The 27,249-nt window shown below is 38.2% G+C and overlaps 1 protein-coding gene across 2 annotated transcripts in view; it reads right to left on the bottom strand.

Annotated features, from left to right (window-relative positions):
* The window catches only part of trim62.1 (tripartite motif containing 62, tandem duplicate 1), a 35,163-nt gene that overhangs the window by 3,997 nt on the left and 3,917 nt on the right, over nt 1-27,249 (bottom strand). For both annotated transcript variants that reach the window (XM_041980522.1, XM_041980523.1), the window contains exons 3-5: nt 9,848-9,943; nt 6,316-6,572; nt 4,501-4,616 (exon numbers count right to left, since the gene is read on the bottom strand). In XM_041980522.1, coding sequence (XP_041836456.1) covers nt 4,501-4,616; nt 6,316-6,572; nt 9,848-9,943 — 469 coding nt within the window. The remainder of the gene's footprint in view (nt 1-4,500; nt 4,617-6,315; nt 6,573-9,847; nt 9,944-27,249) is intronic.

The following is a 27,249-nucleotide window of genomic DNA, read 5'->3' as shown; positions in this document are numbered from 1 at the left end:
AAATAAATCCATCCAGGCTGCTCAGTCAATGTCTGATCCTACTGAGTCCATCTGACAGCTGATTAAAAGGACACCATCGTCTCAGGAAGTACCAACTTTACAAAAGTTTTAGACTCAGTTTCTTGGATTTTACTATGAAGTGCTTACTTTCTATATTTCTAATATATCAGGAAACACAATCTGAGTAGTCCAGGGTCCTCATTTATCAACTGTTGTTACACACAGATTTGTTCTCAAGTCCTACTTATGAACTTTTAACGAATATTGTGACATTCAATCTTCGTATCTTTGATTTGTTCTTAGCTAAGAACAATTCATACGGAAAGTCAGGAAATACGCTTACTAACATTTGGGTGGACACATTTGAACAAAATTAGTGTGTGTGCAGTTTTCTGCTGTTCATCAAAACTACAATAATGTTTTTGTCAAATTTTTAAAATAACTTTTGGTACATTAGAAAACCTTTTGTTATTTTAAAATAAATAGCATTAGAATATGAGCTGCAGTTTTTTGCTATCATTTCCCCTCGGAGGAAAATGAAACTCTTTTACTCTAGGGCTGCAACGATTAGTCGACGTCGTCGACAATAGTTGACAATAAAAATAGTCGACAACGAATTTAGCCGTCGACTATTGTCGGCAAAAAAACCAAAACAAACAAACAAAAAAAAAAAAAAACTACAGAGTGAAACATCGTCTTCTAATCCTATCTCTGCTGAGAGTTGCACAATGCACATGGGCAAAGAGGGGGGACAAAAAAAATACAGAGTGAGACATCGTCTTCTTTTTTAATCTCTGCTGAGAGTTGCACATGCGCAGTGAAGTCCGCCAGGGGAAAAATGTGGTGGGGCACTAGGGAAGAAAACGGCGGCGGAAAATGTTAAAAGTCAGGGATGACTTCACGTTAAACTTACAAAATAAATTAAATACATGTGAGATTTGTAAAGCGGACCTTGTGTACCACGGAAGTACGTCTGCAATGCTCGAACATTTAAAGAGGAGGCACGTCAGACTTAACAACCTTATGCAAAATTTCAAAGCTGAAAGTGAAATAAGTTCCATTTATAATAATCATGAGATACAGAATCCGATTGGTCGACTAGTCGTTTTAATAGTCGGTGACTAATCGACCATAAGAATAGTCATTAGTTGCAGCCCTATTTCACTCATTCAAGAACAAGTTGCAGCATGGACAGACTTAATTCCTCGCCGTGACGGAACAAGTAGTTGTGCAGTTAAGCCATCTGTGACCATTATTATTAACCTCGTTATTTCAGATGCAACCCTAGTGGCCCTAAATGGACTTGGGAACAAGTCAAGAAGAAGTACAAAAACACACTCCAAAGCGGTCAGTGACAAGCCTTTATTTCTTTATCAAAAGAATTGCATCAATCCCTAAAAACTCTTTCTCTCCTAATCGGGTCTTTGAACAATCTGCGCACCAATGTCCAAAGGACATTCTAAGAATGGGCAGGTCGTTTTCCAAGAGCACTGATTGGCAATAAGGTTGTGCTTTTATACTCGATGATCAATATCCAGAAGATAACTTGCTCATTAGCAGGTTAGACGCTCAGCAGAAGTTGCTAGGGTGAGCTACTCCAGTAAGACGTCAACCAGCGTCGAAGGACCGAAACCCAGAGTTAACCCTAAAGTTACCTTGATAAGAGAAAATCCAGCTTCCTAGTACAGGCCTCTGATCTTGTTTTAATCTTCAGTTTAGTTCAAGAGCCTTTTTGTACTGGGTTTTGTGTTATTACTGGATCATATTTGGTTGAGCCTGAGAACCCTCTGGGAACGTGTTAACTTTACTTCAAGACAGAGAGCCTCATGATTATATCACTGTTTATGCTGATTCCAACGTTACTGTTTAGTTTATTCTGCCTCTGGTTTGTTATGTTCTTTTGTAGAGGACTGCAGTTTGTCTTCCAGCCATTTGATCTCGAGGAATCGTCTATAAATGCTGGAAAAATAAAAAAAAAAGCTAATGCTGACATGTATACAGGATTTATGAATGCCAGTAAATGGCATTTAAACTTTGATCAATATTTCAAAAACAATACAGTAGTAAGACTAAAATATTTAAACGGTGAGAAATAGACAAATAATGACTTCACTGACTGTTTTGACCTTACATTAGCACCTTCTTCTGGAAGGAGAATGATTGAACCTCTTACCAGTTTCACTTCTCTTCAAGCATGGTACTTACTATGCTTTTTTTGTTTGTTTTTCCATCAGCTTGGTTACCTTAATCCCAACCCCAGACCTGTATATGAGCAGGAAAGACTTGGTACTGCTCTGGAAACTAGTTTTCTGTCTGAAAGAAAATGTTTTTGGCTAAAATGCAAAGAACTGGTTCAAGATTGGGCAACAGCTTTTTTTTTTTTTAAAATGCTGTGGTTAAATGAGAAACAAAAGGATTTCAGCATCTGACTAACATGACTAAACCACAGAATACAGATGACAAAAATCCAACAGATTAAATAATAAAGTCAGATTTTATTTTATTTTATCCCCAATTTATTTTTCAAGGGATGCATTTATGTTTGTTCATTTTCTTCTCAGTCATGGATTTCCTGAATTTTACTAGTGTATTGCAGAGGGGCCAATCTGCCACAAAACTACAGAAGGTCAGTGGAAAAAATACTGTTTTATATTTTAGGTGAACTGATGGGTGAAGATGAACAATCCCAAGACCTAACAGTATGCTTTATACCCAACACCGCTGCCAGATTTAGAGGAGGCAATCAGAGTCATGCCCTGGGGCAAAAGATGACTGATGGTTTGTTCTTATACAGCACACCCAACAGTTGCTGTGCTCTGAAGAAAAATGAAACACTGGGCTGTGTGATACGTGTGACTGAATACACCATCATATATTTCTTATAATCTGTTTTTATCTTCATGCATAAATAAGAGCTTTCAAAGTCAAGTACTCTCCTGAGCCCTCGAAGGTGGCTCTGTTTCTGTCATATTAACCCACCGCAGGAGTGCAAACAACACAGTGAAGCAGTAATTACAGAGATGGGCGGAGCAGCTTCAGCTCACAGGTCTGTAGGAGGCCAGGTCTCTGGATAGTTATCTGGTTTTAGCGTAGACATGCCCTCTGCAAACATTCACTTATTAGAAAAGAACATCAGCTCAAACAATCATAGCTTGTTCCCTTGGTTTTCTTTTACATGAGCAGATCAGGACAGAGAAGGAAAGGCATTTTTCCAGCTCTGGTGCATGTGAGCTGGGACAGATAGAGGTGAAATGTCTGGCGGTCTGCCAGTGGATGGGACAACACTTTCTGCAGTCAATGAAAACTTAAGTGTTTGTTACAATCAAGTCATTAAAATTTCATACCTTGAGTGCCTGTTGGTGTCACATAAAGAAACAAGCATGCAAACCCACTTCTGAAGATTTCAGTTTTCTTGCTCAACACAAGAGGGGGGGGGGATAAATAAATAAATAAAAATAGCACAATAGGTGACCCATCAGTGACAGCAAGAGCTGAGAGATGATGGGGAGGGGGGTGTCTTTGTTGGATCTCTGGCAACTGCTGCTAATGGACCGTAACCAGTTATTCCACTTGGCAGCCAGTCATGGCAGGCCAAGAAACCTCCTGGCCTCCCCTCAGCCAGCAGGAGGCTAAAATGGGAGAATCGATTGTGAGAGTAAATGAAATCAAAAAGAACTTACAAAATCCTCAGCATGTTATTTGAAGTAATCTCTTGTGTTGACTGTAGAGAGCAGAGCTCCCCTCAGGACTAAAAGGCATCTTCACCACATATGTCTGATCAATGTTTCTGAACTAAAGATATTCCCGTATTTTAAGTTAAGAAGTTGAATGTTTTCACTTCCTAAACAAGTCAATTAGCCTGCTATATCTTGAGTTTGTAGTTTTATCCCACTCTTAATTGCAGAATTATTCTGACTCGATCAGTTGGCAAAGCATCTCTTCTATATTTCTCTTCAGCTCATTTAGCATCTTTTCAGCTGGATTCCAGTCTGGGTTCGGGTTTATTCTAAGAGTGCAATGATCTTTCGGCGTAAGAATTCTTAATTTGGATGTACGCTTTGGATTGTTGTTGTGCTGAAAGGCAAAATGTTTACCTCCAGCTTTCATGTAGTTTTGCCCTCACACTGATTCCTGTCTGGAACCATTCATGATTTTTCCTCTATCTGCTGCATCACTGACAAGCCACATTTTCTCTACTTGTTGATAAACTGTTCTTTCAGTTCGGGTATGTATAGCTAATGGTTTGTGACTCTCTTCTGATTAACTCTGCTCAACCATGAGATTCAGCACAGGCTTTGAAAGCTTCATAATATATTGGTTTTGCAGTTGAAGGCAACAAAAAAGTCAAGATAAAACTAAAGGAAATGCCCTAGCCACTATTAAACATAAAAACTAAATATTACTTAACTGGGTGAGTGTGAAGATAGCCTTTTTTTTATTATAAAAACGTGTGCACACTTATGGAACCATGTAGTTCATGTTCAAGTTGAGCTCACATACCTGGTGAAATGTCCTGGAAAAGTGATTTCCATATTGTGTACTGTAAGGGCCCCATGTACTTGGATGTTGGGAAGTCCTCATACGTCAGATTGGTCTCATGTATCTTCCCTTTAATCCTGGGTCAGAAAAACAAATCAGTAAAAAGGTTCAAATTCAGTCAGATGCTTTCTACTGCATGACGCTGCATCTTTCTCAGACTCATGTTTTTATGAAATGAGTCTGGTTTGGCAGTTTGGCAAAGTGGCATTCATGACATCAAGCAATGCTAGTACTTGACAAACTGTCTCAACAACCTCAAGCAACATGGATGGCTGCATCAGAGAGAAGGCATGGGAGGCTACAGTCCAACAGTATTAAAATATTCAGTATGAACCTCCAAGTGAATCAGTCATTGCAGGTAGTTCCAAGTTCAGCGAGTTGCACCCACAATGAAAACATGCTGCATCCCAGCAATTCTCCGTTTGTTGCACTTACAGGACAAAAACTTCAATTTTCCGACATTTTAATACCAATCATTTTTCATATGTGTAATACAAAAAAAAACTATAATTTAATAGCTTTTTAATGTTCGAGTTCTCACCATTTCGCATTTTTTGTGTTCTTTAGAGACAAGTTAACTTATCTCAGCACAAAACCTTGAATACTGATCAATGATCAGAAGTGTTTGGTTGGATCTCAGTCAGGAGAAAAAAGCATAATTCATCTCCTGATTAAACAATGTAAGGATGATGTAGCTGGAGACTGTGTGCCATCAACTCACGTCTTAATCTTGTGATCACATTGTAGAAACTCAGGTCCTTCACATACAGATTCAAAGAGAAATATTCTCCATTAGTGAGGCGAAAGGGACTAAAGTTTAGCTATGATGTCATTTTAAGAGATTTTTCAAGAAAAAGTAATAATGCTAAAGAATAAAAAAACATTTCTTATCCCAAAATTATTTTTTCTTGATCCCTGAATCGTTTAGTTTATGCTTGACCATGTTTGGTCATTTTTGCAGCAAATACTTGACAATAAAAAAGACAAACCAATTTCTTTTAGAAGACTCATGTAATGGAAAATTTTATACACATAACCCTTATATTCTGTAGTTTACACTTTGTATTATTAAAACCTTGACTTTTGTTTCACTGAATAGGAGAACGTATGTATGACATGTACCCAGATAATATTTAGTGAGCTCTCCTTTTCCTCTCCCACCACTGATAACACTCTTTAGAAAACCTTGTACCAGGCTGTGCAGGGTTTGAAGACAGTGTACTGAGAACCTGCTTCAACGACCTTGAATGATATCATGCCATGCGAATCTATATTAACCAAGCCCATGTGTAGTTCTGCGGATTCGTTCAGCCAAAGCTGTTTGACTGTGTGACTCTCATTGCTGATCAGCTCTTAATAAAATGCTTTGTTTGATTCTCACTTAGTGTGTGATCCTTGATAAATAAAATTCCACTACACTCATCATAAATAATTTAGTGTAAACAAATAATTTGAAGTGTTTTTGTACTTTTTAGAAAAAAAAAAGTATTCAATTAAATCGTCCTTAGTGCGCCTCTCTTGATTAAACATTAGAGCTGGTTTATTTCAGGGCTAAAGCGCCATCTGTTCAGGGATTAGCTGATGCTGTTGCTCAAATCTTTACTTTCTCCTAAATGTCAGTACCCTTAGTGACATCTGAACAAGCATTTAGCATGTTTTAAGGTATCATTTAAAGTTCACTATTTTAATGCAATTAATTCTCAGTAAGTCTAATCCTTCTGAGAGTACATTTATTTACAACAACATCTGGGACTGAGCTCAGAGCAATAAACACACCTCTCAGATGTGACGGCTACGCCCTCCAGGAAGTCATGGCGGCCTGTTTCATTTAGGCGCTCCTGCAGGATCTGGATGCCCTCCTTAACGTCACGCAGCTGCTGACTGTAACGCTGGATCTTGTGTTCGATGTCAGCTAGCTTGCGGGCTGTATCCATCTCCAACTCCTCCAACATGCTCTTCTGACGTTCTCGCAGGAAGCGATGAAGCCGCTCGAATGCATCGCCGATGGTTGCTCGCAGGCTCTTGGCTGAGGACTGAAAAAGTAAAAACACAGCTCACTCATAAAAAAAAAAAAAATTAACCACTTTCACATTGTTTACAAACAACATTAAAAGGATGCAGATTTATTGACAGTATTTAGTTGCTTGGTTGAGTGTTTAATTTATAACAGCATGACTAATTAGACGAGGGTCAATAATTCACAGGGCTGAATACTCTAAATTGTATTAATATTACATTAACAGCTGTTCATTGATTCAGCATGTACATGTATTGATTTTAAGAGGTTCTCTGTTTCATTAAAAGGTTGTAGTCACTCCTTACAAAGAATGTTTTACACTAATATAGTAAGGAAAGTACATTAAACAGAAAAGAAAAGTGGTTAAACAGAAAAGTTGAAACAAACAGAAAGTGAACTAAAACTAAAGAGTTAAAGAAAATGATTTGTATCGTCTTTGAAGAGGGAAATAGCTTAGAAATAAAACAGAATAAATCATCTGAGTGTTAGCAATCTGAGGGTCAAAGACAGAACAAAGAGGTGTGATGTGAAAAGTGCATAAATATTGCAAAGAGAAGAGCAGAAAGATCCCATTCAGAAGCTTTTGAGTATGTTAATTTGGATATTTTGTTAAAATGTTTGCTCTCTCTCACACACACACACACACACACATACACACCCACAAAAACAATTTTACAGAAAAAAAACTCATGTTTTTTTTTTTTCAAAGATAAAAAATATCCAAACATCAAAGAGCAACTCAGAAAAAGACTAAAAAAAAAAAAATTAACATGGAATCACAATGATGCAGAAAAAAGATTCAATAACATGAACCTTCTTTGTATGAACCCTCAGTTAATATTTTGTTTGTGGGGAATTTCAAATGATCGACCGAACTTCACAAGAGGAGCTACATTTACATGCTGTGATCCACACTTTAATTCAAGTTGCCCAAAGATTCAATCAATCCCTTTCAAACAGCAGGCTGCCTGCTGTTCATCACAAGCCAGAGACAGGTATTCTCAGTCTGCCTGTGGGAACCTGTTATGATGACTATTTCTCAGCAAGCATGAACACTCCGACATTAAGGTGGCCTGCAACACAGCCCTCCTGCCTGGTAAAGAGCTGAAAACTGATGGTGTAGAATAGGAGTAGGAGGACTGCAGCAGACCAGCTATCAGTCACACTGACATGTTTGCAGTTTTGGCCCAGCAGGCTGCAATGGCACTGAGTGGGTGTCTAAAGCCCATGGAGACAGCAGGCTGGCCACCTTTTATAGGAGCATGTCATTATCAAGTGAATCCCTAGTGGGCACCAGGCACCTCACCACACATATGTAGAGGAATAAGATGGGAGCATAAGGCACCGCATTCAAGAACTGAACTCAATCTTAATACCACCAACAAAGAGCAACTAACTTATCTTTAAAGTAAAAGTCATTTATAAATGAAAATAAGTCAGGATACTTAACAAAACCAAGTGGAAATGCAGGAAAACATTTCATTGTCAGCTACCTAAATGCATCAAAGATCAATGCAGTCACAGCGTGGCTCTCTTCCAGGAAGAGCACTCTGTGTAAATGGATGGAAAACTAATGAGATCAGCTCATTTCCAATGAGCTGAGAGGCGTATATCTCGCAGTTAGAGAGAGTCCATACAATGGACTGCCCTAGGTCCCCCTGCAGAGGTTGACACGAAGGTGAGTGATGCAGCAAACTCCAGGTGGCAGGGTATTTTCTTTTTTTAAGACTTTCCCCCCAAAAATGCCTAAACATAGAGGGCTGCAACATCACAAGTCCCTCCTACCTGGTCAATAACTCCAGTTTTCTTATGGGAGAGAGTAAAAACGGTGTGTGTGAGACAGCTTGAATGACTGACAGACTGAGCAGATGCGCATGGTTTACTGACTTTAAACAAGATGTCGAAATTAAAAAGCTGCTCAATAGACCAATTTATAAGTTAGAATTTAACTGATGACCCACAGCAGTACAGAAGGACAACGAACCATAAATCATTCAGTGTGCTTTCTTAAAAAAAAACCAAACAAAAAAAAACATAAAACAGACATGCCCTTTGTATTTTCTGAATGAGATATTTTCTTAAATAAAACTTGCAGGAGTGTTCTGGTGTCTGCTTTTGAGTGCTTAAAACGACAGCAAGAATTTCTTGCTTTGATAAATATGCATATAGTTTGCTCTGATGTTTGTTGGCATTATATAAATAACTTGCTATAAGAGTGGTTCTTATCCCAACAAATGTCTTGGTTCTTTCATGTATACACACATTTAATGTTTATTAGAATAATATAATGCCAAAAAAAAGAGGCAAAACTTTGTAAGAGATGAGATAAATCAGTTATTTGTCACCAAATGGACCTAACTGGAAACATTTATATTGCTTGAACCGAGTGACAAAGATTGATTTCAAAATCCATGTTTTAGAAAACGAGAAAAGACTGATTTTGTACTCAACTGTAGAGTTAAACTGTATTCAAGAAGAGTTTTTAAGAACGTATGACTCAGTGCTGCATTGTAGCTGTATATAAACCACTCCAAATCTCCCTGAAGCCAAATTATGCTAAACAATCATCAGTAGTACACGAACACCACTGAGTGCAAGTTGCCGGTGCAGCATGTGTGCTTATTTGATCATCGCCAGTAACTTAATCAACAGCTGCAAAGCAAACAAAATACTTTTAATTTACAGTGTGTACTTTGATACCACGATTGGATGGCATCACACTACATCCTGCAGGTTGTGTTGTGTTATAATTTTGAGATAATGAGAGTAGTTAATTATTTCTGAAGAGTAAGCGGAAATAAGTCCATACAGCTGCATGCCAGACAACTAAAACTGGCCAGTTATGTCTCTTTTGTTATGGACGTTATAGTTGGTAAACTTGTGTTTCTATAATGAAAATCAGAGCAGTGTGCACTCTTGCAGCCCTAAGGCAGCACCCTCATTAAAAAACAATGTGTGCACTTGGGTGTTGTGATGCCATCATTGCCAATCGGAGCCAATTAAGACAAGCAACTACTGCAGAGTCATTTGATGCAGGACTAAATGCCAATTGGACAGTATCCAAGTGCACACACAGCCAGAAGTCAGCAGGTGTTAGCAGCTTTTTTTGGCCAACGTAAAAAGAGCTCTACATTAAAAAAAAATTACTATAATCATGAGTTGCATCTCTACAAATAACTAAAAAAGAGAAAAACATTCAGATTACCATTTTCTTACAGATAATGACAGCAATTCTTGGTTGGTTTAGCTTTGTATGAGAACAGATATTTTAAAGGACAACTGTTACAGTACCTTGGTCTCAGTAAGTTGTCTCTGCAGGAGCTGCAGGGCCTCGGTGTGTCCCCTCTCACTGTCCTGCAGGGTGGCCAGCTGCTCCTTCATCTCCCTCTGCAGCACAAACAGCAAGACACACATAAGCAACTGGTGACTGGACTGAAACACGACAGAGCAGAGGAGCTAAATATATTTATAAAAATTAATCTGGAGTTCTTCGTTGTTTTAAAATGAAAAACACTCAGCTTCTGCGTTGCAGCAGTAATATCTCAAAAACACTTAAATTACATTGAAATTATGTTGATATAAAGTGGTGTGGAAAAGTGTTTACCCCATTCCTGATTTCTCATGTTTTTCCATGTTTGTCACACTTACGTAAATGTTTCAGATCATCAAAAAATTTAAATATTAGTCAAAGACAACACAAGTAAACACAAAATGCAGTTTTTAAATATTATTATTATTATTATGGGAAAAAAAGTCCAAGCCCACATGTCCCTATGTGAAAAGATGATTGCATCCAAAAGCTGCAGGAAAGTAGCTCAAGGACTGGACTTGGTATGTCGATGGGGCAACTGCTTTCACTTATGTGCAGTTTTAACAAGCCCCATATGAAAAGGACACAAATATTTCTTTAAGCTTTTAGGCCTGAGGTGATCAGCAAGTGAATACCATTATGTGCATAAACAAAGTCTGACTAAATATAAACTTCGATAAAGACTGTCCAAATATATTCCCGAAAAACAACTTGCAATAATGTTTTTAGATAAAATCGCCTTTTATAAAGAGCATAACAAATGTGACATTGCTGTCTTATAAAAACAATAAGCAATCAGTCACATGCATGTAGCACAGGTATAAAGTTTTGTTACCACAATGAACAAAATAAGGAAAAATATATCCCTGACCTGGAAAAGTCAGACCATGCCCTTCTCAAACTGATGTGATTTCTTTTGTCTAAACCAATCTGAGCCCAGAATAGGACTGCAAAGTATCCAGAAATCCTCATAAATTCATCTTACAATGAATTTAAGAAAAGACTCCTGAAATAGTGCTTAAAGATTGAGGTCAGGATGTCTTGCAGCCAAAGAGGTAACTACACACAACATCTGCAAATTAAACAAAATCTTTGCACGGTCAACATTATTTAGTCTTTGACTCATAGAAAAATAAGATCTAAATTTAAGGAAATAATCTGAGAAATATACATCAAGCCTCCTGCTTAGCCTCCCTGCTGTCCGACTATCTGATGCAATTGCAAAAAAAGTCTTTATGCCATCTTCTGTGATCACCAACTGCAGCAAAAATCTGTTAAACTGATCATGTCAGGTTGGCAGGGCTAATAAAAACCACTACCAATATTGTTTTGCCAGAAATATAAAAATAAATAATAATTTACTACACAATCTTCAAGGAAACCACTGTTACCAAGAGATGAATTGGAAAAAGTCCTTTATCATCAGCCGAAAAATTAAAAAAGGCTTTTGGAAATAAAGCATGGTTCCTCTCAAGGACAGAAACAGAAAACAATTGTTGGTGCAGAGCGAGAGCATGACTCTCCATGTTAATGATAGGAGTGCGGCAAGCTCAGTGGGCTCTCTGCCTCGTCGCTACACATTAGTCTGCATCATGTCAAAGGTCGCTCCTGCACAATGAGATAGACGAATGCTGACAGACTGGCAGAGAAAACATGCTCATCCATTTCTCTGCTGTTCACTAACTGACTGACTGGTCAGCGGAGGACAACGTCACTGCTGCTGTACTAACGATGCTCAGACCATCACAACTTTACACAAACCTCCAATCATCTGCAAAATGCTTCTTCCAATAACTTACATTTCAGATTCATTCATTCTCTGTAATTCTCTGCATTACAACCTAGGAAAATCCAGTTATTTCCAGAAACCAAGTAGCACTTTTCAGTAAAAATATATTCCACTTGGAACATGTGTACCTAAAATGTATTTAAGAAAGCAAAGCTGACTTTAATGGTATAAAAAAGATCAACCTTAGTAGAATAATCGTCATACACTTCGAGGTCCTGAACCTCCTTCATAAGATAATATTATGTAATCCTCTTAAACCTTCCTGGAAACATAGATCATCCTACATAGTATTACATAGTGTTTTATTTTGGGTATTTTTATTATTATAGGATTATTTTGGGAATTGTTTTCTTTTTTTATTTAATTTTAGTGGTTTTTATTTTCTTAGTTGCTTTTGTTGGAGACTTTATTGTGTATGCGAGTGGATTTTATCAGTTCATGTTGTAATGTCCTGTCTGTAGAGTTTCTCATTTGGGACAATAAAATGTCTCGAACTACAACATACACAAAAAGCCAGTAGAAGCAAATCATTATCATAAGACAACATAAAGAAATTCAGGCATGTCACTGCTGGTATAAGCAGACACTGACAGCAGAGTATGTGTGTGGTGATGTGTGTGTGTGTGTTTTGTGTCGTGTGTGGAGGCTTCTCGCTCCTGTCCATCTAATCTGACCAACACAAGTCTGACATGACATTTCCCCAGGACATCAAGCTGCAAGAAATGGGGGTTACGGCTGAAGGATTATAAATCTAAAACTCATTTCATCCTGCTGTCATTTCCTTCTTCCTCCTGTTCTTCTGTCATGTCACATGCTCTTAGGTAGATATATGAGTAAATTAAAAAAAAAAACAAACAAAAAAAACAGAACAAATGAACAGGCTTTTGGTACACGTTTCTTGAACACTTCACATAAGGCTCCACATAATCATCAGTCATTACAGATGTAAGCTTGATTATATTTGGCAGCTTGTTCAGAATTTATAGGACTGTACTGTCATCCTCAGCGAAGAGGAAAATAAAACAAATCCAATGTTTCAGTATGAATAATAAAAAGCTCACAGGATGGAGAGCTTCCTCACAGAAGAGGAGCTTTCAAACATTTCATTCACAAGCACTGATGGGGACAAAAAAATCTTTCAGTTCATCTATAGAATATAGAAGGATAATAATAATTTTCATTGTGACGGAACAAGGGCCAGCCAGAGGAGAGGACGTAATAACTCAGTCCACTGCAAGTGACTTTCACAAGGACAGTTTGTATAACCTTCACTGAGATGAGGGTGTAATTCTGCCAGGTAGGTGACAGGGTGGGTAAACAGGACATCAGCCAATAACACACCGAAACCATCACAGTTAGACAGCAAGCTTTATGGGTTTCTTGTAATTTGTCATGAACCCAGTTAGAAATATCTTGTCCAGAAACACAACACAAACTCACAGCATCAAAAACACCGAGTGTGTGTTCAAAGCTATTAAGGCCTGAAATGAAACAGTTTATTAAGTTAGTGAGTGAGTGAGTGAGTGAGTGAGTGAGTGAGTGATTTTAAACTGGGCTTTGGCAGTCAGATGGCAGAAAAAAAGCTGCAAAAACACCCAAACAAAAATAACAGTGTCTAGTGCAGCTTATCTCATGGCAGCCTGTTTTGATGATGACATGATGACATGACAACAAGTGACTAGTTTGTGCGTGGTCCTGTCAGCGCAGTTCAAGAATCTCAATGCCAGCCTGTAGACACTGACTCAGTCTTCAGTCAGAACGTAAACAACAGACCCCAACAAGTAAACAGCAACTACTGATGTCACAACCACAGAAATACTTGCTTCGATATGAGCTGTGTCTTCTGAGGTGCAGGATTTAAATATACTGTGTTGTCATGTTTGAAGCTTTGTTCCCTCACACAGCCGGCCAGCTAAACAGACCAATGATGTGCAGAAATACAACAAACTGTGATTGCACAAAGCCATAAGAAGTCTTTTTTATATGGTAGATGATTTACTTAATACCCTTAACTACAAAAGGATTTGGTATAGTGGCTTCTTGAAAAGAAACAAAAGCAGGACAACTAAATGCTGTGTCAGGCTGCAAACTGTGCTGTATTTTCTGTATAGAAATTGAGCTGGAACTGTGCCTTACTTTTCACAGCCTTGCTTCTTCAAACATCAGCAGAGCCTGCAGTCTCTCCAGGGGGACTATTATGTCCCTGCAGCCTGAGCTCAGCCAGCAGAGCAGGCAGAGAACAGCTGAGCTGACTGAGTAAGCCTGGCCCAGAGGACAGGCAGACAGGGACACACTATTCAGTTCAAACATATGTCCTGGTGAGAGACGGTCAGCCTGAGACAAGAGCAGCCTGTACATTGCTGTGTCCCACTTAGCTTCAACTTGTGAACTAAGAAAACTTGCAGAGCTGGGAGAGCGAACATCTGGTGGACCCTGAAAGGAAAATTGATTGGGGGAGAGGGGGGAAAAAAAAAAAAAAAAAAAAGCATGCCTATTGGGTTGCTTCACAGTATTTGTATGCAGCCTCGGGGAATAGAAGATCCCAAATCTTTTCAATTAGAAAACTCAAACACTGAGAGGGGGCTGGCTGACCAGTAATTATCTAGCCACAGTTGTCTAAAGCAGTGGTTTTCAAACTGGAGGTCGGGACCCCCATGAGGGTCGCAAGATGATTTCAAGGGGTTGCCAGATAATTTAGAAAAATATATCGCCAACATTTTTCAAATAAATTTAGGGTTTTTACTAGAGCTGTTAAAATAAACCATTAATGAAGAGATAAATAATGGAAATTAGCTCCTTAATTTTTAACACATTAAACTTATAAACAACAAAGTTAGTACACATGTCATATTAAAAATCTGAGTTTGACATTATCTCTGCGACAGAAGTTTTTGGGCATGTAGGTGCCTTGTCACAGCGGTAAACCACCAAAAACCACTTTACCCTTCAATTTATGACGATTCTGACAGTTTTCCAATCTTACATCTGGAGGATGGCTGCAAGATCATCTATTTGATATATCAAACAATTAATCACAAATATCACGTCGCATAGATGGGGGTCGTGAACACCGTTCGTTCTGGCCGCCCTGGATGGCAGGTGCCTGGTGGGGTCAGTGGCTGCTGATCTTGGCCTGCTGGGGCCTGTGCCCCGTGACTGCAGGGGGCTCTGGCTGGGGCCTTCATTTGCCACCCTCTGGGTGGGTCCGGGGTTGTTTTCGTGGTGCGGTGGCTTTTGTTCGTGCTCTGTGATTGCTGCTGATCACTCGGGTCTCTGGGCCGTTCTAGTCTGCCTCTAACCTTTGTAAAGGTGTGGTTGCATTTGCAAGATCACACTCATCTCTGATAACTCCTCATTCCTCATTCTCTGCATGCTGACACATTTACTGAGTGTCAGTGAGTTTATACACTTAGAGCTACTTTTGTTTAGGTTTTTTTTTTGTCTGCGTTTCTGGTACTTTGGTTGTTGTGATACATGTTGTCATTGCTGTCTTGGTTATTTTTTGTTTTAGCAACTCCTGATGATTGTCAGCTTAGTTTACCTGTAAAAAGCTGTAGAAAATTCTGTTTTGTTTCTGTACAGGTGTAGCAGTTGGTTGTTGGGTGTTAGGTTGGACTGAAGGGTTGTTGCCTTTCTTCTACCCACTGTTTTTGTCTCCTCTTCCTTCTTTCCACTTTCCTTTTTACTTCTCTTCATGGTTCTCCTTTTTTTCCTGCCCACTCCGGTCAAGTCCAGTAAGATCATATAAATTCCATAATTCTCAATAAATACATAAGATTATCATAACTTACACCCATAAAGCTACCCTTGGCACAACACAGCAGCCAGACAATCATTCTGCCTGCTACGACGCCAGACAGAACAAGCAGAAGAAGAAGAAAAAACATTAAATGAACAGGATTAAGGGTAAATAAAATGGTTCATAACACCCCCTACAGGGTAAAACCAGGTTTTGTTTTTCGTAATGTAGAGCCGTACTTAGGGCTGGGCGATTAATAGATAAAAAAAAAATCGATGAATTGAATTTTCCATTTCTGGAAATTTATTTTTATGAAAATCTGGATTTTTTTCCAGTTAGTTAGCAGCAGACTTAGCCCTCCCTCCACACCAGAACGGTGTTTGTCTGACAAATTTTCAGTGAAGTGACCCTTCACTCATGTCGGGATTTAGCTTTGGGTATAACTGCAGTGAGAAATGCTGCTCTCTATGAGATGCAGAAGTCAACTTTAGCCCACGAACTCTAGTTAAGAGACAACCTTCATCAGGGGAATTATTTCTGCAGTGGATCCTGTATGATAAGGATCCAGATGGAAAGAGATCACAGATGCAGTTGTGTTGCATATTTCTATGTAAGATATGAAGTCGTTTATATGGTGGAAAAGTTATGCCATTATATGCTTTATTTTTGCTGGCATTCATTTATATAAATAAATAAATGCTTTTAATAAGTTTATTCATGTTTTGTAAAAGAAAAGAAAAAAAAATCAATTAAATCAGAAATCAGATTTGGTTATAAAAAAATCTGAGATTTTATTTTTAGGAAATATTGCCCAGCCCTAGCCGAACTTGACCTTGATGCTTCTATACATCACAAGAAAATTTTAAAAATATATATATTAATACATATATAAATTTTTTTTTAAGCAACAGTTATTTCAAAGTTAATCATTACATGTTCCATCTTGCCACTTTGGTAGGAGTCACTCGATGCTACAATACGTGTTTATACGACTTTACAACCTCACAAAAAGATTAACAGAAAAAAAACTGTATTAGTTTCATACACTTCACCTGAGTTTTTAAGTGCATTCCCCTCAAGTTTAGCTATACAAGAGATGCACTTGACTTGAGCAATGTGTAGTTAATATGTATTAAAATATACTAAACTAACTTGTGACTTCACAGTTTACTGTATGCTGATGCAATTTCTGAGCAGTCAGTGGTTCTGAATTAATGGGTCATTTGCAGTTTTCTGTGCTACAACCAACCAAGGGTTTGCTATCCTGACAGCGTATGCCAAACCGACAGAACACCTGTTGCTGCTCTTAACTATTACTAAAACATGATAAATATGTTGGATATGTTTTGGATGTATTTATGGTTTGACATAAATAAAAGGGAGTGGAGATAAGTTTGTTTGGTTACTTGAATGAATAGATATGGAATGGATTTAAAATATGAAGTAGCCACAGAATGAGGGGAAAAAATCCTGAAAGGGGAAAAAAAGATGCATTGAAAATCCTGATAATCGTTAAATAATTAAATAGAAGCATCCTGAATCGTAATCAAATCTTAAGGTTGGAAGATGGCACATCCCTACTGTTCACATATGTCATGCTCACGGGTCTGTTCACAAATGAACCTCTTATTCACTACTTAAATATCATCTGTAGCATTTGGAGAAAAAAGCAGTTAGTTGAGTGGAAACACTATTGCCCGTGGCCTTCGCCAGTCTTCTGAATATAGGGCAAATCATGTAAATGATGAATGCTCAGAGGCTGCTGTTCCACTTCCAGCACTGAAAAAGGGCACACAGCATGCAAATGTTTCACCCCAAACACCAACAGCTAAGGAGAAACAACAAATGGGCTCTACTATATTTATCTTTCAAATGAAAAAAAAATCATGAAGTCAGAATTGCTGACAAAGATCTACAGAGTCTACAATAAGCTGAAGCAGGTGCATGGCATTACCAAGAAAGCAAGGTAGTGGATGTCTGATGGTGTTTAAGAAAGAAAAACAGATCTTTGTGGCATCAAGATTGAGTTTGATAACCTACAGAGCAAGACAAGCCATTAATTAGGAGCTGGAGAATTGTTGTTGGCACTAAAGTGGAAATCTGAGAGGCGTTGACCGATAAGAGTAAGTATGCTGCTTGTCTAAAGTCACTCAATGCGTCCCCTTCAGCCTTCAGGCTTTTACAGCTCGTCCTCTCCTGCCTGCTGAGTTGAACTAGCTTCTACAACTACCCTATTTAAATTACTCCAATATGCTCACATTTTTCACACCTGCAGTGGATAAACTGACAGGCAGCCAGTTCAAATTCGTATAAGCTGAATTTGAAATTTCTGAATAATTTTCCACTGCAGCAACTAGTCTCAGCCCCTCTGTTAAGAGCAATCAATCAATCAGCCCTCTCAAGAGCAAGAATCTAATCTTGAAGAAGGCAATATATAATCTCAACAGGAAACTGATGTAAAAACAAAACAAAACTAAACATTAGTACCTAAAAAATACTTCCTTTAGGCTAGTAAAATAACATAAAATCAAAAGAAACCAAGATTTTCACATTAGTCACTGAGGTTTATAATTATTTCTTATCTTGATTATTAGAAAGTTCTGCTTTGTTATTTATAGGTTGAGCTTGAGTTTTAGTTTTTCATTTTCATAAATTTTTGAGTATTCAGCCAAAATGAAAACAGACATTCCACGTTCTGCTTAAGATTTCACTCAAAATCCCTGATTACTGAAATTTTGACAACTTAAGAAAAGACACTTTCCCTAGAGTAATACATGCATCTTACTCCATATAAGGATGATAGATTAAATAGATTAAAAAAGGGAACAAATGAAAATTTAAGCACAAATTTAAAAAAAAAAGCTGAAGAATGGCAGATTTAAGAGGAAAGATTTGGAGACTTTTTGAAATAAAGGGAACAATTTCCTAGAAATTATATTTGCATGGTCTCTATAAGCCTCAGCTTCTTCCAGCAGCCCAAAGACATGCAGCTCTGAACTTAATAGGGGCCCTAAATTGTTCAAAGGTTTAGATTTGAGTATGAATGACTGGATGTCTCCTTCTATATCAATGCTGCCTCTTCTAGAGTATGACCCACCACTAGTCCATGGATATCACTTTCTGAGGAATTGCTTTTGATGCTACTACCATTATCAATCCTTTCTTTCTGTAGAGTGGCAACATGACATTTTTAGTCACACTCAGTAAACACACCCTATAAATGACCCCTGGATACATTGCACTGCTAGCAGCTTTTCAACCAAATTCAAGCTTATGTAATTCTTCAGAAAAAGCTTCTTAGGATTAGTCAGACCTAAAAAAAAAAAAGTTAGCACAACAACATAAAACCATGTATGTGTCAGGCACAGAAATCATCATGTAAAAAAACATGAAATGAATGCATGACAGCTAGCTTCAAAGGACAGGGATAACAAACGGATTTGTTTGCCAAGACATGATCCTAGCCATATGGGTGAAGCTGAAAGCTATTCTGGTGTATGCACTGTGCAGGTTTCAGCTCGCCAACAGCTCTACCTGACCAAATAGTGTATGCCTGCTTCTCTTTCAGTTTCCTGACATCATTTGGGACCATGCCTCTTTCGTTAAGTCACGCTGTAAAATAACAGATGGTTTCTGTAGACTGTGGCGGCACAGTTGTATGAATTTAATCTATATATAATTATAATGTTAATGTGCAGCCTAGACCAATGAGAAGCCAATGTGAGGACAGGAGGTGCAGCAGGCTCTTCATAAAAAATTAGACTGAACCAAAAAAACATTGCATATTTATCATAGTGCATGAAAGAATTCATAACTGTAGTATGAGCTTGAAATAGCCTTGTATCTAATAAGGAGTTGGGGAGTTGGGTGTCTAAATTGCTTAAAGTGTAACTACACACCCTGACTCTGCGTAACTCCCACCACTGCTGAATTTGAAAAATGTCTGAAACTGGGTTGGGGTGGGAGGTTTGGGGTGATCAGTAAGCAAAGAGTGGGTGGGTCAGGATACACAGGCATAAACAGCAGTTCAGTGGCAAGATGGAAAGTGAGATTCACAATGCAAGGCGGGGAGCCATCTATCTGTATCTGGAGGGCGGGGCTGTGGGTTTTTTTAATTTTCTCATGACGTAGATAACCTCTCTATGTCACGAAAAACATAACCTGGTTTTACCCTGTAGAGGGCATTATGAACCATTTTTACCCACAAAATCCTGTTTTTTAAATCAGTTAAAAAAATAATAATTTTATCAACAGTATATGTAAGTTTTTATCACAATTAAGTAATACTGTGTTGTTTACAGCTCAAAAAACACATTTTTGGGTGCACTTTCCCTTTAATGAGGTTTACATTTTTACACAGTAAACAAGCCAACCCAGGGTAATCCTCTGAAACTTTATTCACTTTATTCAATAATGGCCGATACTCATTTTATTTACTATCATGATAATTATACCAATGTTAAGCGAAGAACTGTTGCAAAATTTGACAATTCTTTAGCTAACACAAAACTAATTACGTGAGAGCTTTCCCAGTACCTTTCCACCCATCAGTTGTCTCCTGCCTTTTCCCACGCTGAAGAAAATCACAGATTTGTAGTTAAACAGAAGTCCAGTTCCAGCACCTCATTAAAACAGAACAGTTAAAGATTTGCAGGATCTGTCTTCTTCACTGCAACCAGTTAATTCAGCGAGGTGGAGACAGATCTGTGGTTGACTGACTGGAAGCTTTAAACAAGGACTACTATCAGCAGCAAGCCTAATTAAATCATCTTCAAAAAAATCACGGACACAGGGCATTACAAGAGATTACGGTCCCATCCAGGGCAGCTTGGACCCCCTGAGAACAATGGCTTGTAATCTGCCTTAATTCCCCAGCTAATCAACCCAGGGCTCAGAGTTTCATGGCTGTAGCAAGAGGGTAAAGAAGCTCACATCCACCAAAACATCAAACTGAGAGAAACAAAAAAAATCCACTATCACTCACCTCTAAATTTTTAACATTTTCCAAGATCTGCAATTGTCTCTGCCCAAAGCAAACTTCTTCAAAACTATTATTTCATATTCACCACCTTTTAGTGCCTATTCAACCTCAAAGGGAATTTAAAAACATGAACTGTTTATACAACACCTTTCACTGCAGTCTTTCAAATTTAATGTAATCTTTAAAGCAGCATCACTGTGGGCAGGCTGCTCTCCCTGCTGATCAGCCTCACATTAAGAAAAACAGGGCTCAGCATTAAGCCTCATTTTAAGCCGCAAAACTTAAAGGAAAGCATTTCTCCTTTCATTCGGCAAGATGACCAGTAAATCTCCACTCTTCACTGATTCTTCTAATAACTTCTGGCCTGCCATGCCAGCTCCAGCAGAGCCAACACTCCTGGGATTTGAAAGTTTAATCTCCAAAAAGGTAAATGTAAAACAACAGAAAATCATACACTAAATTACTATGAATCATCTGGATAAAAAGGGCATATGTGAGAGCTTTCTCTCAGATATCAAATACTGCAGGTTTGTCAAAGGATGTGGCCTCCCTAAGATGCACACAAGTTGTCCGTTGGTGCCTGTGCTATGACACAACACTGCAGCAGTATAAAAAATTGACAGCAAACATAATTCTTGACTATAAACACCAATCAACATCATCCTAATAAGGCAGAGAGGAAAGGTGTGGGAAAGGTTATAAGATTTCAAAATATAGTAGGCTATGATTTTTGGTTAGGTTTCGCCATCACCAAAACTTAACATAACATCCTGATTAAAAGGTTGAAAAAGGGTGTGGTTAGGTTTAGGAAAAGATTGTGCTTCAGTTTAAATTAACTCTGCTTTCTGACACTAAACGATTTCCACTGTGATGCCTTTCTGTCAGAACCAAGACATCTTGATAGAAAGGCACACATGTACTAATTAAATCATGTTTAGGGCTGTCGTGTTTATGAAATTAAAGTTGACAATTGAATGTCAAGCCTTTGCTATTAGGAATTTATGGTAGTTTTTCAGCTCATTTTAAGGCAACTATTATAGAACAAACCTATAACTTCAGTTAAAGACTTTACCTAAACCTAAAGAATAAGCATCAATCACTGACAAAAAACACATAGCATGAAAAACATAAGATGGGCATAAGATAAAAACTATATGAAGTTGCTTTTTATTGTTCTTGCAGGGCAACTTCTGATACCCCCAGATTTTACATCTAGACAGTCTTGTTTAAAAAGTTTCAACAATTAACACTTGGCAGGATGGTAGTGCAGCTGTTGGGCAAATTAAAAGGAGTATTTTACCCAACGTGTTGCAACAAAACTGACTAATCACAACAGTCATGTCAATGTCTCTTCCTTTAAAATAGCATGTGCCTATAGCAGTGCTGTAGTGTTGGACTTTGGCACTAGACCCACGATGTTAATGTAAACAAACGTTCATGGAAACATGGCCTGTAGAAAATGCATAAAGCATCTTTACTGATGTCACTGAAAAACTAAAAGAAGTGTGATTACGTCATTAAAGAGAATGGCAATCGGTAGAAATCTGGAAGATCTCTTTAGTTTTTGTTAAAGTTGATTACATTAACCGACCGCAGTTGTTTGAGCTGATGCCAACCATATTATGCAACAACTGTGACAAGCCTAGAGATGTCTGGACTAGCACTCAAAAAACAGAAGCTAGATTATGACACACAGTATGGATAACTGATTTCTGTTAACCTCATAACAGTTACATCTTCTCATAGGGCTGGGCGATAAAACAATAACGATATGTATTGCGAAATAACTTTTTGTCAATATAAATGTGAGACTATTGCGATAGAACTCATTTGTCAGTTTTTTGTTTTTTTTTATAAACATAAGAATAGCTAATCCGAATTAAGTAGCGCCGTACCGAACCAATCACGAACCAATCACGAACCAATAACACGTCAACCTAACTTGACGTGGCTCTGGAAACAGAGCCACGTCAAGTTAGGTTGACGTGTTACCTACAGCACAAGTGAAGTAGCAAGAGGCACACGTTTAGATGTTTTGGCTGCAGCAGCCGACTCGGCAACGGAGAAAATGAGTGCTCCATCTGGAGAAAACCAGAACTTGGGTGACCAGCTTACTAAAAAGGACACAGATCATGGTTCAAATGACGAAGACATGATCGAAAACACCAATAAACAAGGTCGAAAATGACGGATTCAAGCAGCTAATTGAGGTAATTGACCCTCGTTACCAACTCCCTGGGTGTAAACATTTCTCTCAGCACTTCCAAAGCTTTATTCAGAGAGCCAAGAGATTGTTGAGAAGGAGCTGCAAAGCGTGTCATACTTCGCTACCACATGGTCAAGTCGCACGTCGGGACAATACCTTAGCCTCACTTTTATTTTTATTCTATTTTATTTCACTTTTTAATTTAAAAACAAGCAATTTAAAATAAAATATATAAGAAGAGATTCTGAGAATTTGCTTTTAGTTTCTAGCTTAATCATTATAATATCGACAAAAATGTTTATATGTCCATTTTATGTCCGTTCTCCTGGAAAACCTGATTCTTAGAATTAATATTTTGTTTTTAAAATGGAGTTGACCAAGCAATTTAGTGGTCCGTTTTGTTCATTTTCTCTTTTGAAACTTGAAAAATTTTGCCTTGACTTTTTGTATAGTTTGTACATTTTCTTTTTTTTTTTTAGTTATCTGAAACAGTTTTATCATGTTCCTTCAGCACATCGGTCGTGTTTAACCTATGACAAAGCAAGCTGCTGATGATTTCACATCTATCTTATGAGCAATGGAACCATTAAATTTGACAAATATAGTGATTTGATTTATATTGTGATATATACTGATACCGCCTGAAATGAAAAACGTGATATGAAAAATTTCTATATCGCCCAGCTCTATCTTCACATATCAGACAGTTGACTTCACAAGACTCTATAATTTCTGTAAAAAGGATAAAAATACAATTCTCCAAAAGATATTCCCTCATTTAATGCTTTGATGACGACTGTGGAGAACACTACTTATAATATGGGCTCGAAGTCTCTCAAAGGTGTTCAGTGTTCAGATCTTGTGTCTGGAAACGTATTTGAATAAAATAATTTTCACAATGATCCATTCAGAGACTCTTCATGCTTCATGTATGGAGGAATCATCCTAGAAGAAAGACTCTAAAATCGGAATAAAAAAAAAAAAAAATGTTTCATCACAAAATAAAGAGGTGATTAAAAAAAATCAAGAATTTTTACCTTCAAAAAGAGAAGAGGACATCAACAATGGAGGCAAAAAGTCCCCCACAACATAACATTTTTTCCTCTAATTTGTCACCTTTCTGTACATTGTGTAGCTGTTCAACAGCTTTTAGCTGCAATGTTTTTTAAATTAGACAATTTATCTACTAGGAGACATACAGCCAATTCGAAAATGTACTTCTCTTTGCAGAATGGGAACAAGAGCATCTCTGATGTACAACAGATGCACAGACATCTGCCTCACTTAAGTTAAATGCGAGCCAAGTAATCATGTAAACAAGGCAAAATGCTCTCTGTGATGGACGTTGCATCAACTCCCTTTTTCCTTCCATCAGTGCAGTTGTTTATCTGCTAATCTAACATAAGCTGAAGTAAACATGAAACGTAGCTCTGCCTCAAGCACCATCAGTGCTACCAGAAATAAGTGCAGTGTGAGCTACAGACATTTCTTTGTGGGGGGGAATGAAAATATTATTCCAGGTCTTCTCTAATGGAACATGAATGATCTGTTTTACTTAAAGGCTCCATTTCTGCATGAAAGAAGTCCTTCTGCCACACCACCACGAATGGCTGCCAAGCTGGGAAAAATTCATTTGTTTAGGGTGGGGGCTGGGAACTTACTAAATCAAAAGAACTGGTCACCAAAACAAATATGTGGCACCACATAAACTGCATAGAATTTTAGAAAGCATGACATTATTGAGAGAAAAAGCACAGGAAAGAAGAAAAAAAAAAAAAAAAAAAAAAAGAAAAGATGGGAAGAGATAGAGCCACCAAAAAGAAAGAAGAGCAGACTGAGGAAAGCCACAGGGGAGATGGCAGCCGTGGGTGCCCTTGAAACTGCCTGATTCATTACTGCAGGAGCACGGCCATGCGTGGTGATGGCAGGCTCAGAGAGAGCTCTCGGTCAGGCGCTGACAGCTGGAGAGTGAAAGACGGCCTGTTTTTTTTAAACCACCAAAGGAACGCTTCAAAGACAAGCATGCGGATTCTTCTTTTCAATCCCTCCATCCTCACCTTGCATGAAAGCAAGACAGATGAGGAAATGCTAATACATTTTTTGCAATTAACCTCATGTTTGTGGCCTGATAAAGGAGCATCTAGTAATAAAACTGGTATTAATAGGGAACAGCACACAGGTGTATGTGTGAATGCTGAGTGACAGCTATGCGTGGGCGAGTCAAAACCAAAGAAAATAATTTATTTCCTCTGCAGCGTGGGCTTCAGGCAAAGAGTCCAGCATTCCTGCCTGCTGTCATTCTCTAAACACCTACAGAGTTTGTCTATAGAAAAAAAAAAGTTAAGTCCCTAAATATGCATGGAAAACCAGGGTCTGCAGTCAATTTTCCCTCTTATCTGGTCTTACACCGCTGTCAAGTGAAGCGGAAACATATCCCTAGGGTGAGTTGACAGCAAGAGGAGTCTGTCTAGTTCTGCAACACTGTGGATGCACACAGCTCACCGACTGCCCCTATCATCACAATTAAAGCATGGTGGCTGCAGCGGATTCCATTTTGTCCTCCATAGGAATTTGCTGCCAACTTCACACCGCAGAGATGTGGTAATAAATGCACAGCTTCATCCAGCCCCAATTAGTGATACAGAAATCCAGCCAACCTCTGTTTAAGATGGCGCCAGGTCTCCCACTGTCGCATGAGTGAGGGAGATAATGAGAGTTTTGTTGCCTATATCAAAGTTTTGCTTTTTTCTCTAGAAGGTACAACAAATACTGTGGAGGGTGAAAGAGCAGGGCTCTTTACATAAGACTGCATAAAGGCTCCCTTGGTCACTTGCAACCTTTTTTTTTTTTTTAATAGATAAAATATATCTGTAATTTAATGAAAAATTAATTATTAAGTGCTTGTATAAAACCTGAATATTTTCAGTTCTGATTGTGGCTCTGTTACTGTTATGTTTCAGAAAATTTGAAATAACTTACTGGTGAGTGTTTTCTGATTTTGTACACTGCATTTTAATCCTACTCCATGCCATTCAATACAATTGATATCATATTAATCACATTAACCAATCCTAATCAAAATATATTAGCTAACTGAAATCTCCGCTCCCTGAAGCAAACAGCAGAGCCACAGACAAACCCTCCTGGATCTTTCTGCAACACCCTTCCTGTGCAAGCAAGCTATTATGTGCCAGTGTGCCAGATGTATGGACATCAGTATGCACAAGTCAGGTGTTAGATGCATTTGTGTATAGCAGCTTGGGCTACAGAAGTGCTTAAGAGGCCAAAAGGATGTAAATCAGCATGAGGTAAAGCTCTCAACACAGTAACAAGACTCGGGGCTTGAGGTCAACCGAATGACATGCCAGGCTAAGGAGATTATATCCAGACACTCGCTAACCAAAGACACGTATGACACTGGTCAGCCAAAACATTATCAACACAGAGTCAAGGCTGTGATGGTATGACATAACAGAGCCACATATGAAACCTTAGGAAATCTTACAATGCAAAATATTCCATAGATTGGAAGTGGTGTTGATTATTTGAGAACAAATCTATTTTACAGAAGAGAGTCAAAGGAACAAAATTATTTTTTTTATCGAAAAAAAATCTTAAGTCAGAAAAACTAAAAAGAATGGTTCTAATTTCAAATGATCTAATTAAGTCATTAAAAAGAAAAAATATTGGAAATAAGAATTTTTTTATTTTTTTTTAATCTCTCATTTATATAGATGCATTACAGCTCTGTAGCCTTATGTTGAAGAAGGAACCACAGTTCACACCTTCAATATTCTTATGTGGACTGAATTCAGCAATGTAACAATTAATGGACTGAGCATCAGTGAGGTCTTTTTAGAATATGTTCTTTTGTCGAAGTGTGCAGCATTTGGCCAAACCATCTGGAGCTCAGGCAATTCTGACCCAGTCTGTCACTCAGCCCTTGCCAAAAGATGAATCTACTAATCTTCATACTCATTTAATTTATAGAGATTTACATATAGAGATTTATTGTTAACATTTAGAGAATATACATATCCTCGAAACAAAGACAAACACAGGAGCAACACACAGGAAGCAGAAGAAAACAAGTAAAAGCTACTCTTGAATTCCAAACAATTCAACACAAAGGGGCCAAGCTTTGGCTCTCGATCTACTGAATCCTTTTTTCCACTCATAAGGAAACTTTCCCACCCCACAAAAACTCTGAGGTTAATTTTAAATGGGCCACCAAGCTGACGTAGCATGTGCCCCTCTGGCCACATTGTTGCTGCACATTGAGCTGATTGCTGTTGCACTTTAGCACATTTTCACCATACTGTTTTGGCATTTTGTTAAGCATCGTCAAGGCTCATGCTAAGTGAAGTTTCAGCCTGCAGGCACAGCTCTCACACATTTGCTTCCTTTTCATGTGCAGCTCTAATCTGCTCATAGAAAAAAAAAGGAAAAGGAAAGCATGCAAGTTCCCTAATATCACTGGGCATTTTTTAATTAATGAAGAGTTTAGTTGCCATAGTATGTACATATTCCTCATAACATTTATGTTTTGAGACAAATGTGACAAGCAAATCATCTTAATATTGCAGGCTTCCTCTTTGTGATGTTTGTTTGTCTGATCCCTGGACGAGACATTACGTAACAGGCCATCTAAAAGGGCAAGCATGCCAA

This window comes from Melanotaenia boesemani, chromosome 3 (assembly GCF_017639745.1).
Source record: "Melanotaenia boesemani isolate fMelBoe1 chromosome 3, fMelBoe1.pri, whole genome shotgun sequence".
Taxonomy (NCBI): Eukaryota; Metazoa; Chordata; class Actinopteri; order Atheriniformes; family Melanotaeniidae; genus Melanotaenia; species Melanotaenia boesemani.
The sequence above is the reverse complement of the archived record's forward strand: the minus strand, read 5'-3'. Positions and strand labels throughout refer to the sequence as shown.